General features: G+C 40.8%; 1 protein-coding gene across 1 annotated transcript; it reads left to right on the top strand.

The window, feature by feature from the left end:
* Positions 1–13,574: 13,574 nt before the first annotated feature.
* Positions 13,575–16,784, top strand: LOC115581137 (perforin-1). Its single transcript, XM_030416005.1, has 2 exons — positions 13,575–13,591; positions 16,115–16,784. Exon 2 carries the CDS (start codon positions 16,117–16,119, stop codon positions 16,501–16,503), a length of 387 nt encoding a protein of 128 aa, XP_030271865.1. The 5' UTR covers positions 13,575–13,591; positions 16,115–16,116; the 3' UTR covers positions 16,504–16,784.
* The last annotated feature ends 1,252 nt before the right edge of the window (positions 16,785–18,036 follow it).

Raw genomic sequence — 18,036 nt, forward strand, 5'->3', positions numbered from 1 at the left:
ACATGCGAAGTTTGGTGCAAATTGGTCAAATCGTCTAGGAGGAGTTTGAAAAAGTAGGTTTTTCATTTGTCATGATTTTGTGAATTGAAAGTTATTGCAAAGTGGGTGTGGCCAACTCCACACAATTTAGCTGTATCGAGGGAACATGTAGATATAAGGTTTAACAATGTGCGACACATTATGTGGGAGTTATGGGCCAAAAACTCTTTCATGTGTAAAATAGCGGAGAATAGCGCCACCTGCTGGTGATTTTTGGTATGTGAGTCACAGGGGCCATTCTATAGCACCTCTATGAATTCCATTTCCATAAGTGTTATGGTGTGGGCACAGGGCCAAATATAAAATTAAACTGGCACCAGAGCGCCACCAAGTGGCGGATGGGTAAACCCTTTATCAGCTGTCCTCAGGACGGCACTGACAATAAATGTACAAAGTTTTGCATTAATCCGATGAACCGTTGTGGAGATATAAAATAGTTCAATTTAAAGAGCGCCACCTTGTGGTCATCGCCTAAAATTTTGCACAGGGGCTCATGGGAAAGTAGCATCCTGAGTTTCATGTCATTAGACCTGACCACTGTGGAAATATCCAACACTTCCTGTTTAGTACAAAATCTGCAGGAAGTTGTTATTTAATAACTTTGAAATAATTTGTCCTAATTAGAATCCTTTAATAACTTTTTGTCAGGAGGGTCCACAGATGCTGTGTGCAAAGTTTCGTGCAAATCGGTAAAATCGCCTGGGAGAATTTCAAAAAAGTAGGTTTTTCATTTGTTGTGATTTTGCGAACGGAAAGTTATCGCAAAATTGGGCATGGCCTATACAACACAATCCAGCTGAATAGAGGGAACATGTAGATATGAGGTTTAACAATGAGCGACACATTATGTGGGAGTTATGGGCAAAAAACGCTTTCACGTGTAAAATAGTGCCACCTGCTGGTCATTTTTGGTGTGTGAGTTACTGGGACCATTCTAGACCACCCCTATGAATTTCATTTCCATAAGTATTATGGTGTGGGCACAGTGCCAAATATTAAATTAAACTTAAGTTCCATCTGATGGGATGGGAGATGTCACCTGCTGCAAAAAAAATTTTTAGTGATGTTTTTGCTAGCCCTAGCAACGGAGGAGCGCATCATTGAGCGCATTGTTTACACACGTGACCAGCTGATTGCACTGTGTGAACCTGCACTGCTACCCAGAGCCAGGCCTGAGGTCCTGAAGGAGCTGCGGAGGAGACGCCGTGGCTGCAGAGCCGGAGTGAAATGGAGGGTGAAGAAGAGGAGACACAGACCAGCTGTACCGGCGATCATCATGGGGAACGTGAGGTCTCTGGGGAACAAGACGGACGAGCTCGCCGCGCTGATAAAGGCTCAGAGGGAATATCGTGAGTGCAGTGTGTTGTGTTTCACGGAAACATGGCTTCACTCAAACATCCCGGACCACAGCATGGCGATTCCCGGCTTCAGCACTGTTTGGGCGGACAGGGACGTGATAAGCAGCGGAATGAAGAAAGGAGGAGGGATTGCACTGTATGTGAGTGAGAGGTGGTGTAATCCCGGACATGTTCACGTGAAGAAACGTCTCTGTACCCCGGACATTGAACTGTTGACTGTGGGGATGAGGCCTTACTGTTTGCCCCGGGAGTTCACATCCGCCATCATTATCGGTGTGTACGTTCCTCCTTCAGCTGATGCAGCGCTGGCCTGTGACGTCATCCACTCCGCTGTTGCTCAGATACAGACGCAGCATCCCAACGCATTTATTGTCATCACTGGGGATTTTAATCACGTCTCACTGGACAAAACCCTCCCAACATTTCACCAGTATGTTGACTGCCCCACCAGAGACTGTAACACACTGGATCTGTTGTATGCAAATGCTAAGGATGCATACAGTCCCACAGCCCTCCCCCCGCTTGGAAGATCTGGCCACAACCTGGTTCTGCTGACCCCTAAGTATATGCCTCTTGTTCAGCGGCAGCCTGTCCACACTAGGAGCGTGAGGAGGTGGACTCAGGAGGCTGCTGACGCACTACAGGACTGCTTTGAGTCGACAGACTGGGATGCACTTGTTGAGCCTCATGGAGAAGATCTCGACAGCATGACCGACTGCATCACAGAATACATCAGGTTCTGTGAACACACCACCATGCCAACCCGGACTGTACGCTGCTTCCCTAATAATAAGCCGTGGATCACCAATGACCTGAAAGCCCTTCTTAACAAGAAGAAGAGGGCGTTCAGGTCTGGAGACAGGGAAGAACTGAGGAGAGTGCAGCATGAACTCAGGGATATGCTGAGGGCCTGTAAAGATGCCTACAGGAGGAAGCTGGAGGCCAAACTCCAGCAGAACAATGTGAGGGATGTGTGGACTGGTATGAAGCAGATCACTGGGTGTAAGGTGAGCGGCATACAGTCATCGGGCAGCCTGGAGAGGGCAAACGAGCTGAACAGATTCTTCAATAGGTTCAGCTCACAGCCTTCTGTCGTCTCCATGACACCTCCAGACCCCAACACACCCTCACTGCCCCAAATGCTTCCTCCCCTCCTCCCTCACTCCCCTGCTGTGAGCTCTCCTGTGCAGCACCTCTCCTCCTCCTCCACCTCTTCCTCCTCCACCTCCTCCTCCTCCTCCACTGAAGACACCGGCAGCCTCCCCCGCATGACTGTGACTGCAGGCCAGGTTAGGAGACAGCTGGAGAGACTCCACCAGCAGAAGGCTGCAGGCCCTGACGGTATCAGCCCCAGGATCCTGAAGACATGTGCCAGCCAGCTGTCTCCTGTCCTACAACACCTCTACAACCTGAGCCTGGGTCAGGAGAGAATACCAGTGCTTTGGAAGACTTCCTGCCTGGTTCCTGTTCCAAAGAAGTCGACACCATCAGACCTCAATGACTATCGACCAGTGGCCCTCACATCTTACGTCATGAAGGTGCTGGAGAGACTGGTTTTGGCCAACCTGAGGCCCTGCTAGACCCTCTGCAATTTGCTTACCAGCCCCACTTGGGAGTTGATGACGCTGTCATCTACCTGCTGCAACAAGCCCATTCGCACCTGGATGCTGGAGGAGGCACTGTGAGAATCACATTCTTTGATTTCTCTATTGCTTTTTCACACCATTCAGCCACTGCTACTGGGGGAGAAGCTGCGGGTGATGGGTGTAGACGACACAATGATCTCCTGGATTACTGACTACCTGACAGGCAGGCCACAGTTTGTCCGTATGGGCAGTGTTCTGTCTGATGCGGTGGTTAGTGATACAGGAGCTCCACAGGGGACTGTACTGTCTCCTTTCCTGTTCACCTTATACACCACTGACTTTCAGTACAACACCGGGTCTTGTCACCTGCAAAAGTTTTCTGACGACTCGGCTGTTGTTGGGTGTATAAGTGAGGGACAGGAGGAGGAGTACAGGGCACTGGTAGACAACTTTGTGGAGTGGACTGGACAGAATCACCTGCGGCTGAACATCAGCAAGACCAGAGAGATGGTGATAGATTTCAGGAAGAAGAGGAAGACGGCTTTCCAACCTCTGTGCATTCTGGGAAGGGATGTGGAGGCAGTGGAGGATTACAAGTACCTGGGTGTTACCATCAACCACAGACTGGACTGGAGATCTAACACTGAAGCTGTGTACAAGAAGGGGATGAGCAGACTTTACTTCCTGAGGAAGCTGAGATCCTTCAACGTGTGCAGCAAGATGTTGGAGATCTTTTATCAGTCTGTGGTGGCCAGTGTACTTATCTTTGCTGTGGTTTGTTGGGGAAGCAGCATCGGAGCCAGCAACACCAACAGACTCAACAAACTGATCAGGAAGGCTGGCTCTGTGATTGGCTGCAAACAGGACACTCTGGAGGCTGTGGTGGAGAGGACGACACTGAAAAAACTGTTATCCATCATGGATAATCCTCTCCACCCTCTCGAACTCACACTGGTCAGACAGTGGAGCACCTTCTCCGGAAGGCTGCTTCAGCTTCGCTGTCGTAGCAACAGATACAGGAAATCTGGCCACAAGCCATCACTTTATACAACAACTCTCTCACCTCTGCCTGACAGAGAACTCTGGTCTCTACTGTTCTGTTGTATATATTATTATTGTTGTAGTATATTTTGCATATTTTGTTTTGTTGTATATATTATTACTGTTTATTGTTTATAGCACACTGTGCACTGTATATATACACTATGTATATATTGGATTCTATTTATGTTATGTACCAAGTGTTTTATTTGCGGACCCACTGCTGCTGTAACAAAATAATTTCCCAGTCTGGGATCATTAAAGTAATTCTATCTATCTATCTATCTATCTATCTATCTATCTATCTATCTATCTACACTGGCACCACAGCGCCATCTAATGTCATATCGGTAAACCCTTCATCAGCTCTCCTCAGGAGGGCACTGACAATAATTGAACTAAGTTTCGTGTTAATCCGATGAACCAATGTGGAGATATAAAATACTTGAATTTAAAGAGCGCCACCTTGTGGTCATCGCATGAAATTTTGCAAAGGGCCTCAGGGGCTCATGGGTAAGTAGTAACCTAAGTTTCATGTCATTAGACCACAACACTGTTGAAATATCAAACACTTCCTGTTTTGAACCAAATCTGCAGGAAGTTGTTATTTAATAACTTTGAAATTATTTGTCCTAATTAGAATCCTTTAATGACTTTTTGTCAGGAGGGTCCACAGATGCTGTGTGCCAAATTTCGTGCAAATTGGTGAAATCGCCTGGGAGGAGTTCGAAAAAGTAGGTTTTCGACATTTTGCGACATAGCGAAAAAAAACGGTGGGCGGAAATGGGCGTGGCCTATACCACGAGATTCAGCACATAAGAGCGCCATCTAGTGGCAGAAATTCAGGACAATAGATTATAAAATTTTTCGCCAGGTGTGACTTATATTTCAAGTTTAGTGAGTTTTGGGGTATGTTCAGGCAGTGAAAAATGCAATCATTTTGGACAAAGAAAAATAATAATCATTTGAAATACAAAAGGTTCCTTGCTTGGGCCCTGATAAGTTTCGTTCTTGTGTTGTGTGAGCTTTCAAAATAAAAAGTACTCAGAGAGAGCGTACCTCAAAACACGAATTATCACTTTGAAGAAAAATTCAAGAAGTGGTTCAAATCTGCGGAGATTGCAAGTTTCGGAGCATATCGCAAAAATGAAGGAAGTAAAGTATGGAAATCAAAAGTAGAAACGAAGAGTAAGAGAGTTTCAAAAAGTTAAAAAGAAGAGTAAGAGCAAGAGTGTGAGCGGAGTCTGCTGTTTTATATTTTAGACTGAAGGCGGACCAGAGGGGCGGGCTGACTGCGTCGCTTCCTCCGGCGATATTACAGCTTTATCTCGCAGACTTACTACCGAATTAAACTATTAAACTACTAATCGTTTTGAAAAGTTTTAAGATCGCGATTCACCGTTCACAAAAATCCACCATGGTCTTACATAAACATTGGTTTACATGTTTTAACAGAACATAACCGAGATCACTTAATAGGCAAAGGAAATTACTTGTTAGAATATATCAAACACACACAGAGACATATGCAGCAGCAGCACTGATGGCTTAAACATATTTTGTATCGTGCTAGCTTTATACTTAATACAAAAATATGTCAGAGGTAGATAATTATATCTATAAGCATAAATGTAAAGTCAGTTAGTTTCAGAAGTTTTTCTTCCAACTGTTACGCTCGTTCTAGGGAGACGAGCCTAACATAAATAACCGACACCCAAACACGGTGTAAGTTAAGTGAAAAACAATTTTTTTTTACAAGACAACAGGTGCAATATGTACAGTGATGGGTGCGGTATATATACACGTGATGAAGCGTGGCTTTAGGGTGAGCCCAGGCCTAAAATAACAAACAAAATCAATCTAACCTCTAGAGCCCGAAATCTATCTAAACCCTACAGAAAAGAAAACGGAACAAAAGACTAGTGCTAAACCTAACTCCCTAACCTAATACAAAACAGGAGAAAACAGAATCAAAAGAAAAGGCAGCTCACCCCTACTGCTTCTCTAAACACAGACACTCTTGCTCTGGTTACCCAGTGCACACACACTCACAAACACTCCCGCACTCAGGCGCACAAACACACTCCAAGTTTGTCACACATGAAATTTGTCAGTATTCTCAGGGGTAGATGCCTCCGCAATAGCGATCCACCGTGTCGCTTGAGCAGCATCGGCTTTTAAGTCCCCAGCTCCTGGTGCTGGCCAATCCCTCACTGCCACGCCAGGAATGCAGAGCCAATGACGTATGGGAGCAACACAATCTTTGGCTGACAGGAGCGCTCCCTCTGTACGAAGAAAACACACACACACACACACACACAATACCAGAACTTACCAAAAGGTGGTACTGTGGTTCCACCAAACATTCACACACATTAAACCAGAATTAGTAATTCGGATTAAATTTACGTCAGAATGATGGGAAGAACATCAAATTTCAGATCTTATCATGCTGGTTCAGACTATGTTATTTTTGAAAAGATGAGGTTCCAGTTTGATACTCATCCAGGATTAACTTGAAATCAGGGCTTGCTGACTTCTGCTGTAGAATGGGAAGGCAACAGTTTTAAAACATTGTACAAAGTATACCAAGATGACAGAACAACAGATGTTGCTCTCCTGGCGTTATCTCTTGCAACAGAGTCTGTCACATCAAAGAGGGACGACACGACCCAGTGACCATTTGTTCCTAACTTACATTAAAAAAAAGGTACTTAATTGCACTTAATTAGCCACACTTCTTTGTAGAAAAACAGTTTTTCCCAAATCTAGATGCTTAGATCCTGAACAGGGGTTTAGAGTGTCGATTAGACTGAGAAAAACAGGGTAAAAAGGGTTTGAGTAGAGGGGGAAGAGATGGGAAATAGTGTCTTCACTTCTTCCTGCAGAGAATGTTTTATGGCGGAGACAAGGTCTCATCCTCTCGTCAGGTCAAGAGGTGAGAGAAAGGGGCTTCCCAGCCCATGTGCTGGAAAAATTAGGTGAAAGTTGAATCAGAAATACAGGGTCTCGTGTGATGGGGAGATGAGAGGACATGTTCCTACACTATGTAGCAATGTGGCTTCTGAAATGCAGAACCTTTTCAAAAATGTAAAACCTGGCTATGATGATAGCTCTGATGAAAAAAAAAAAATAAGGAGTCTTTTATGACTCAGCATCAGTGTGAGATGACTTCTTTGTTTGGAAAATGGTGGAGGAAAGCAATATAGATAGTTTAGTGGAGAAATGTGTGGAGATAAATGATACCACCGAGAAAAGTGTACGACCTAAGTCATCAAAAGTGTGGGAACACCTCACGTTAAAGCCTTCAAAGAAGACAGCTGCAAAATGTGCAGCGTTGACCTTGCATGACATGGTAGTACAACATCACTGCGGGAGCACCTGAAGAGGAAACATGGATGAAAGGAACTCACAGTATGTAACTTTAAATATCCATAGCCCGGGTACATTGATCCGTCATGTCATGTACGTGTGTTTTTAATCTGTTAACGAGGAGTAATCCAATTGCTTAACGAAGCGCAGCAGCAACTGCTGTGCATTAATTTTTAAAGCGTTACAAACTTTTTGCAGAGTGTGACTGTCACACCACGCAATTAAGAATAAAAGTTAAAAGGTTCTGGAACTTGGATTGGTTGGGAACCATGTTGAGTTAAAACAACAAGACACAGGGTTGAAGTAAAAAGGGAGAACACCATTTGTTTACAATAAAATGTGCATTTCTGGTGGGCTGGGTTTAAGATGATTGCAGCACAGCCTTCAATCAGGGGTGAAGCGGGGCAATATATTCCTAAGAACACACAACAAAAATTAAAACAAGTCCAGGTAGATGGTTCCTAATAAAACCAAAATAGATTGACAGAGGTCTTGTTACCTCAACTCCTCGCTGGACTCTTCTAATTAGGAGGCCTTAGCAGTACTCCAAGTGGGGGAGGGGGGACCCACTCTTCCACAGTCCCACACCGTCTGATGCCTCAGCCTTTATTGATCTTGGTCTCCTACAGCCTGCTGATCTCTAGGAAAGAGTTAGAGCCAGAGAGAAATGAACAGGGAAAAGCAGGAAAAGCATTCAACTTTCCTCTTCTTCTGGGTGCCAGTGATCCTCTTTTTTTGGGGGGGGGGGGGGTTTCCAGGTAAGTGGGGAGTCCTCTTTTGCCTAACACAGCCCAGCCCAGCACAGCAGCCTCCTCTTCACAGCCAGTCTTCACACTTAATGTCTGAAAAACACAGTCTTCATGCCACTCCACACTGATTAGTTCATTTAATTCAGCTGTCACCTCCAGCTCCTCACGGTGCATTCAGGTGCACTGACACTGTAGGACATCCAGAAAACACACTAAAGCTGGTTCAAAACACCATGTTATGCCACGAGGACTTCATTTGCTGTGATGAATTGAGTGGCAATAGGCATTCATGAGTTCAGCATGCCAGCTATTTTGTTTGAGTATCCCTTTGTTGCAACTCGGTGCTGATAATGTGTCGGTCACCGGCAGATTGTAATCCGTTTTGAGAGAGAAAACGCACGGTTACCAATTTCAAAATAAACGTGACGGACAGAAATATCTCCGGTTCGTTTCATAATGGATCAATGTAGCCGGGCTCAATAAAGCTATTTAGATCTATTTAGGATGGAGAGGCACGTATAACTAACGTTATGGAATTGCTGAAATATTTCATGCTATTATCCAGAGACAATCTAAAGTGAATCCTTTATTACTTCACAACAGAAACTTGAACAATATCTGATCCAGCTCTGATCTGATTAGTTACATTTACGTTTTATTTTTGGTGTATGCTGCATCCCCAAAGTCAGTGGAGCATGAAGGATTCAGACAAATGATTCACGTCCTCAACCCTGGTTACACTCTTCCCTTGAGGACCCATTTTACTAAACTAATGGAGAGGAAGTACGAGCAGACATTCCAAGCAGTGAAGAGTGACACAAAAGCCACCCAGAGCAAAATTGCTCTCACCACTTATGTGTGGACAAGTGTACCCACAGAAGCCTACCTTGGCATTACATGCCATTACATTGGAAACGAATGGAACATGAAGTCAATCTGCCTTACAACCATGCCACTAGAGGAAAGACATTTAGCATCCAACATTGCAGAATGGTTGGAAGAGGTAGTATCCAGGTTTGAAATTCCCCCAAGCAAAACTATTGCTATTGTGCACAACAATGGTGCCAATATTGTGGCTGCAGCAAAAGTGCTAGAGGAGAAGCATGGGTGGTCCTAAGTGTTAATCCCCACCAGGTCCGCTGCGCTGCGTATCTGCTCCGTACCAGCTCCGGCAGTCCAGAGCCCTACCGCACAGATACACAGGACTTCTATTTCTGGCCGATGCCAGAGCACGACGCAGCATTTCAGCTGAATTTAGCATGGAGCCGACAGAAAGTTAAGCGACGAAATAAAAAACAACAACTTCTGGTTACTTTTCAAAATAAAACACTCTCAACAAATCTCAAAAAAGAGACAAACACAAGCTCTCCTGCTGATCCTTCTGTAGGATACACTACTTTGATAATAAGGGTAATTAATCACTGGCGATTAATAATACACTCGTAGACAGGGCACCACCCCCGATGTTTCTTTTATGCGACTAATCCGGAGGCAATTAGTCAAAAATATTAACTTTCCAAGTTTGCCTCGAACAGGAAAAATCAGTCTCAAATCAATCTGTCTAATTTCAAAATCTATATTTGATCTCCTATTCTGAAGCAATGAATTCTTTCCACGATCCCATCGATTTCCCACTTCAAATTAAACGGGCACAGACAACGACATAAGGTTAGATATGTTTAGCAACTAAATAAATGCAGAGTAATTGGTATGAGGTAATGATTCAAACGGGTGACAACAAGTAACAGAAAGTGTGAAGATTGTGGAATAAAACATTGACAAGATGAATTCTAAACGATGGTGGTTTTTAGTGTAACGAACCGGTAATTCACAACTACGGGATTAATGTCTATTCTAACGAGATGATATGAGAAATGTCTTTGAATTTATGATATATATATTCGAAGCTTTCACAAACACCAACTGATTTCATTCACGTTTGACTCTTGTTGTGTATGAAATTCAGCCTACTTTGTTGAAGAAGAGAGGTCCCAGAATCTGGACTTTCTGGATTAGCTTTGTCTCTTTGCAGGACGGCAGCAGCGACTTCAGAACAGCTGGAGAGTGTTGCTGTCTCAGGTCGAATGAGGACAATTTCTAGCCCAGCGGAGTTTTTCGCTTGAGAGCGCTGTAGACGGTCCAGGCACGGTTGAATGCTAATTCTTCTTTCGGTTGTATATTTCTTCACGGTATCTTGAGCAGTTAAAATGCACCGACTTTGAATGGTTAAGAGTTTTGATCAGAGTCTCTTTAGAGCCGGTGATTACGGAGCTCCGAACATATATCGATTTGACTTCTTGCATAAAAATAACTGGGAAAGAAAACGCCGGCTGGACAAGTCTTCCTTAGTCACTAAATACAAGAAAAACAAAAATAGCTTCTTCTGGCTTTGAACACGATACTTCAACGATATAAAGGAATACAATAAGAGAATTAATTTCGTCCTTGCTTAAGTTTCAAAATAAAGGTATTCTCAAAATAACTGCACATCCCTTGGAAAAAAGTTGTACAAGTGGTGCAAATCTCTGGAGATTAAAAAGTCTCGGAGCCGCAAAACTAAGCAAAGTATGGAAATTAAATGTGAAAAATACAAGTTTACGAGTGTTGAAGAAAAGGTTAAGTAGGTAGTACGTAGAAGAGAGAGATAGTAGAGGAGAGTAGAGAGAATGAACGAGACGCGATGTTCGCTCTTTTAATGTTTAAGTTGAAGGCGGAATCAGGGGCGGACTGGCACATCACTTCCTCCGGTGACGTCACAGCTCATATTACGGACGTATTACTTATTGTACCGAAATAATGGTTTAGAAAGTTTTTAAGATCGCGATTGACTATTCACCGAAATCCACCATGGTCTTACATCAACATTTGTTACATGAATATAAAGGAACATAACCCAAATGGCTTAATAGGAAAAAGGGAAACTATTGGTTATAATAAGTCACAAACACAGGTACATACGTCTCAGCAACACTGATGGCTTAAACATATTTCGTATAGTGCTAGCTTAATCCTTAATAAAAAAATATATGTCAGAGGTAGATAATTATATTTATAAGTCTGAATGTAAAGTCCATCTGTTTCAGAAGCTTTTCTTTCAACTATACTCAAACTTACCAAAAGGTGGCACTGTGGCTCCACCAGACCTTCAGACACTAAACCTGAGATTCCTAACTGGAGTTTTCTTTAACTCACAAAAATGAGGGAAAGAGTACGTTTGAGGTCTCATCAAGCTGATTAGGGGTATTTTGTTTTGAAAAGGATAAGATTACAGTTAAATACTTTTTCAGCATTAAGAAAGAAATCAAGGCTCTTCAATCCGTGTACCCTTCGTTCTTTGGTTTTTCCGTTTCAAAACCAAATTAAAATAACAGACAAACAACTTTGTTTGTCTGTTATTTTGTTTTAAAACCAGAACGGAAAAACGGAAAAACAGAATAACACAAAATCACAATCCATGTACCCTTCGTTTTTTGTTTTTTCCATTTCAGAACCAAATTAAAATAACAGAAAAACAACTTTGTTTTTCTGTTATTTTGTTTTAAAAAACAGAATAACACAAAATCACACATTTTGTAGCTGTTGTAGCTTGATTTTTACTGTTTTGTTATTGTGATATTTGGAAAATTCGGATTTAGGAGCGGCAGCGCAGTAATTGTAATTCATGTAATTCACACAGAAAGCTGCGCTGCCGCTCCTAAAGAGACGTGACGGTAGAAGTCATGATGATGACGTCGGGGTGTTTCCCCTGCGGTTATTTATCAAAATATACACCTGCACCCGGCATTTAAAGGGGACCCTGCGGTTAATTGAAACCCGGCTATTATTTGGTAATAAATGGTACATTTACATCCCGCTCTGTAACACAGACCTATAACTGAGGTCGCGAGTGAGTATGTGATTATCGTGGGAACTCCTCGGCCTCATGACGCCAGCTGTCTACTGTACTGTGCCATGGCGGATTCAAACCGCAACCGGTGGGGATTGCCAGACTGCGGACTGCGGAACAAAACCGGATGGGAGCTGTAACGCAGCGGACACGTATCCTGTGGAAATTGGGGGTTACAAGAACAAACTCATCAGATCCTGCCTCTCATGAACCATACCTGTTTATCTTCTGGAGCATGCCAGGCTCGAGGCGACTTGAGAGGCAAACTAGCAGCAGCCAAGGTGCTAAACTGCCTACCCCCACCAGGGAACTTTATCCATTTAGCCAAGGATTACCCCCAAAAAAGAAAAATAAGAATGCATGAAAGGCTGAAAAACAACCGAACTGTACACCCACCTATCTTAACTGATGAGCACTCTTTAAATATTAAATATTAGGATAAAAATATATTAATCTGATCTGCCTGCTAAATAAAGACTCTTTGAAAATACCAAACAATTAGCAATTATTGACAATTCTCGCCTGGGCCCATGTTCCACTTTAAGGCCCACAATCACCCCTCATAGTAGGATAATATTGGAGGATTATACATTTCCTGAATTGTTACAGTCCTATGAGTATTTCAGTGTTTGTTATTTGTGTCAGTGTTGTTCCTACATGTCACAATGCTACAAAAAAGACTACAGTTTAGGCGAAAATTGTGGAAAAATAGTTGTTGTTGACAGTTTGAAGAGCCCATGTGACCTTTGTATTTTCTGAGTGGTACCAAAATCTGGTCTGGCTCATGGACTATATGGAGTTTGATATTGGATCAGGATAGGTTGAATAAAGGGGACTTCACTTGGGTGAAGCAGAACAACATTTAAACAACAAACCATCTTTTAGCAATCATTTGCATATTTACAAATCCAGCTGGCACAGAAGAACATTAACGATTATCAGAAGTCATGTGTGTGTTCACTTGATGAATGGAAGACCTATTGATCTCTTGATGTGTCTGTCTGCTGCCGAGCAGATAGCGTGCAGTGGCTTTATCAAACAAATATCAGCTGTCTGCTGCTGCTGGGAACAAGGCCGATGTCAGCAAGTGCGAACTTGCTGAGCCAACATAGGAACCTTGCAGGTGGTATCACCTCTGTTCTCTGTGGGCTCATCACTGTGAGTAACATCTTTCACATTTCATGTAGTCTAATTTCCAATTTTAATTGTAAAATATTATTGAGAGCAGTTTTTAAGTTGTACTATTATGTACAACTATATTAAGTTTTTGCATAATACCGAATCCTTAGGATGAGCACCACACCATCTTCACAGATGAACAATATAATCTATTTATCAAATTTTTGTAATTGGATTGAATTACACTGTAAAGGTTGTGCTGGTATTCCACCAGGAGGTCACTCTATATCTGTCATATTGTGTAACGCTGAGAGTGTAGCAGGTTGTGTTTTCCTAAATGTTTTATGGGAGGGCTTTTAGCAAACTGATACGAGCTCTGCTGGCCTTTAAAAACAGGCAACAGCAGATGGAGAGCTGAGCAGAAAGACATCAAGACTACAGGTAAGACTTTCACATTTAATCTTCTAGCTCTGCTAAATTGTGTTTTTTCATATCTTCGAACTGATCATTTCTTTGGACTGATCCATGGTCTTAGGTCACTACAGCCCTGACTGTTCCCATTTAGAACTTATAACAGTGATTATTTATATGCTTCTGCTTTTAACACAGTTCAGTGCCATTATTTTCTGGAAACCCATACTAATGCTGGTGCTTACAAGCAGTGCCTGTTATGTTGCAGCCATTGCTGGTTGAGGCGATCTACTTGATCAAAATTCCAAAACATTATTATTATTATTATTATTATTATTATTATTAATAATAATAATAATAATAATAAATAATTAACATTATTTTTACATGACTTGCCTTGATCCACCATAAGCTGAAGACCATACAGAAGGATTCATATAAGACACTGTAGATAAAGTCAGCTCATAATCAAATCAAATCAATCAAATTGAAAAAATTAAAAAAAACATTATAAAATAATGACATTATAGTATAGAAATCTATCCACACCTATATTAAAGAGGTGAGAGTTTGAGTTGAAGGAAAGTTCATGTAGAGGATTTGTGCAGTTGGATTAGTGAGATCAAAAAATCTTGCATGTCAGGTTCATGTATCTGCAGTCTGTTTGCTCATCTTTTGACCAGAGGATCAAGATACTGCATAATTAACCATCTGATTTAATCATCTGGATTATTAAGAGGTTGTGTACATGATCACACATAGCCAACAAGTGGAGGAGCTTTTGTCAATTCAAAACAGATTTATCATAGTTTCACCTCAACTAGTCTCAGAGATGGAAGAAGTACTCAGATCAAATAGTCATTTGCAAGTAAAAAAAATAACACAGTCATTATTTACTTAAGTCCAAATATAAAAAGTATTTGCATCAAAATATACTTAAAGTACCTAAAGTACAGGTTCTCATGCAGAAAAGGAAGGGGCCCGTAGGTGCTGAATGGCAGCCACGCTTCCGTCAGTCTTCCCCAGGGCAGCTGTGGCTACTATCCTAGTTTACCACCACCAGTATGACTGAGTGTGAATGAATGGAACCTGGAACCCTGTCAGGCGCTTTGGGTGACTTGAAAAGCGCCATTCCAATCCATTATTTGTTGATCATGTTTTGCATAATCTGACTAAATTTACAGAGTAACTAATAAGTAAATAAGTCAAATAAATGTGGTGGAGTTAAAAGTAAATTATTTGCTTCTGAATTATGGTTCAGCATATTGCTAAACCTATTATACATTTAAAACAGTAATATTCCATATTGTTTGACAGTTTTTGTTGAGCTATTTGGCTCATAGTATTATACTATATACTATATAAGTGTTCCATTTATTTGCAGAAACTAATAGTTAAGAAATCAAATGTTGACAGCACTCAGACTATGCATGTCTCAGTTTCCTGGGACACAATGTGCATGCAGACAGAACGGTAAAAGAAGAAGAGTTCAAACTAATCCCAGCTGTTGCAGAACTAAATGTTCATTTTCCTGCTGCAAGGCTGTCCTCGGCTGACAGGTTGTGTAATCTTGAAGGGGAGGCACTGTTGTTGTTGTGTGGTAAGAGCAGCTGGTGCAACATTACTATTTCCCAGCTGCCCTCCTGTTTGTTGTGTCAATAAATACGCTCATTTACTCTTCAAATTCAAACTACACTTTTTCAGCAGTAGCGCACCTTATCACTAATTTTCTTTTAGAAGGTTTTGGTTACAGTACTTAGAGTAATAAATGTTTTTTATTATTTTGTTATATTGAGAAATATTTTTTTCCTGCGATAAACAGAATGATGATTTCACCCTTTCCTACTACTTTGATCCCACATCACTGTGATACTGATTGTAAAATCCAAATGAGTATTACTCCACAGCTGAAAATAGTCCAAAACAAGTGCACTTTTTCCTCCTGTTCAAATAATGTTCCATAAAAAAGGATTCTTGGAAAGTTACTGGGCTTTTTTTCCCTTCTGATTTTCGGACACAAATGTAATCATGTTGCAGTTCCTCAAAGCAACCACTCAACAGCAATGAATTCTGAATACCACCTGTACCTAGGGTCAAGGCCAACACAATACTCAACTAAGACTTCTGGTGAAAGCTTTCAAAATAAAATAATCCAAACAGACAGCTGCGTTTCAGTTTATTCAGTTCTACCTTAGCCAATTCGGCCACTTTCATTTGAAAGTAGAATCTTGAAGTGAGAGAAACGTAATTTTACAGCAGGCTTATCCTTGTAAAGATTTCTGATTCACTTCTCTATAATTCAGATACCAACCAATAGAAAATATCTTGAGTAAGACAAAGAGAAGTAAACAGAATGTGTAGATTCAAGGTGTGATGAATGAGTGGGCCTTTCATCTAAAGGTATGCACCTTCTGCCCACTTGTGGTTTGTCTGCAGAAATATTTAGGATTTTATAGTGAATAGGACCCAAGTGAAAAAACTTTTTGTGAGCACTAATGATATGTGAAACTATTTCAGAATGATACAGTCTAGATTTGTTGTATTCCTCCACAGCCATGGCCTCCGGTCTATCTCTCCTCTTGCTGGTCCTGTGCAGTCTGAGTGTGGCTCAGTCCCAGCTCAGGCTGTTTAACCTGCGGGCCACTGGTCTTCCCTCTGACTTGTTGGGGACCACAGATGGCTATGTCAAGGTGTTCTGTGGCTCAGCAACTCTGGGTACAACATCCACCCGTAAGGACGATGCCAACCCCTGGTGGGAGGAGGAGTTTTCCTATTTCAGTGCTCAGGAAAATGACATACTGAGGCTTGAGGTTCATGACAGTGACCTCCTCTTTGATGACCTGCTGGGAGTCTGCCAGCGCCAGATCAAGCCAGGAACCCATGATCATGACTGCTATCTGGAAGAAGGAGGAACCCTTCATTACTCCTATACCCTCGGCTGAGACAGCCATTTGACCTTTTTTCTTTACATACAGTCTGCAAATCTCTCAGGCTGTCCCCTTAGAAATGTTTTCGTACAGATGATCACGTACTAAGAGATTAGTTGTGAGGTTCTGTTTCCTAAAGTCTTCATCATTTCAGATAAGACCAGAAAAATATTCAGTCATAATCATGAAATGAATCAATACACCTTATTCGGCTGACTTAGTCACGCTATATCATTGCCTGTTTTACCCTGTTTCCAAAATGTCAATAAGTAATAAATTTTGCTGCAACAACAAAAGCTTATATTGTTAATTCAGTCCTTTGTGCATATTATTGTGGGAGTGAAACATATATATATATATATATATACATATACATATATATATATATACATATATACATATATATATATATACATATATATATATATATATAACATATAATACCATATATACATATATACATATTATATATCTATATATACATATATATGTATATATGTATGTATATATATTGTTAATATATATATATATATATATATATATATATATAGATATATATATATATATATATAATATCTATATATGTATGTATATACTATGTATTTATATATGTATGTATATATATGTATATATATGTATATATGTATATATGTATATATATGTCTATATATATATATATATATCTATCTATATAATATATATATATATATATATATATATATATATATATATATATATATATAAAACAACAAAATAACAACATAAAGTGCCAGTTGCAACAACAACATAATAAATAGTTGCTTAGCATTTAGGTGATATCTGAGGCTTGATATGCTGCGGTGATACGCAAACTCCTTCTTGCATAATTTGCACACATCCGTGCTCTTATCTACGCTGCCATCCGTCCGCTTTTTAAAACAAAATTTCCCATCCACAGGGCCTACCAGAGCGGTCTCATCTGCTTCTTCGTTCATTGTTGTTGTCTGAAGTCATGTTGGGCAAGCTACTCGAAAAAAGTAGTGAGCTAAGCTACAAGTTACTCTACATTAAATGAAGCTTCACTACACCAAAGCTACTCCCCAGAGAAATGTAGCAAGCTAAGCTACAGCAAAATGGCAAAAGTAGCTTAACTACATCAAAGCTATTTTTTTTTATATTGGAACAACTTCATTCCAAGTCAAAGCTATCTCAGTGATCAATAAAATTATCAATCAGACAGATAAGCAGGCAAAAATGTTACGTTCAATTGTTTATTAAACAATAATTTGTGCTTTCACTATTTTGTATATTTTATTATTCAACTATCAATGCACACTTAATTCTAACATCCATGGACAGACATTCACCTTGCTACCACAGCAATATCCACCTGACTTACACTAATGGACAGTGTCCTACACTGTAGCATATTAACATAATTAAACAGCAAATAGTATATTATAGTTGTAGTTTTCGTTAAGGTTCTCTAGTCTTCTAGTTTCAGCTTTATAATTATATTTGATATTTGAGTTAGTCTATTTAGTTATTGTATATAATTCAGCCTTTAAT

The sequence above is a fragment of the Sparus aurata genome, chromosome 5, assembly GCF_900880675.1.
Source record: "Sparus aurata chromosome 5, fSpaAur1.1, whole genome shotgun sequence".
Taxonomy (NCBI): domain Eukaryota; kingdom Metazoa; phylum Chordata; class Actinopteri; order Spariformes; family Sparidae; genus Sparus; species Sparus aurata.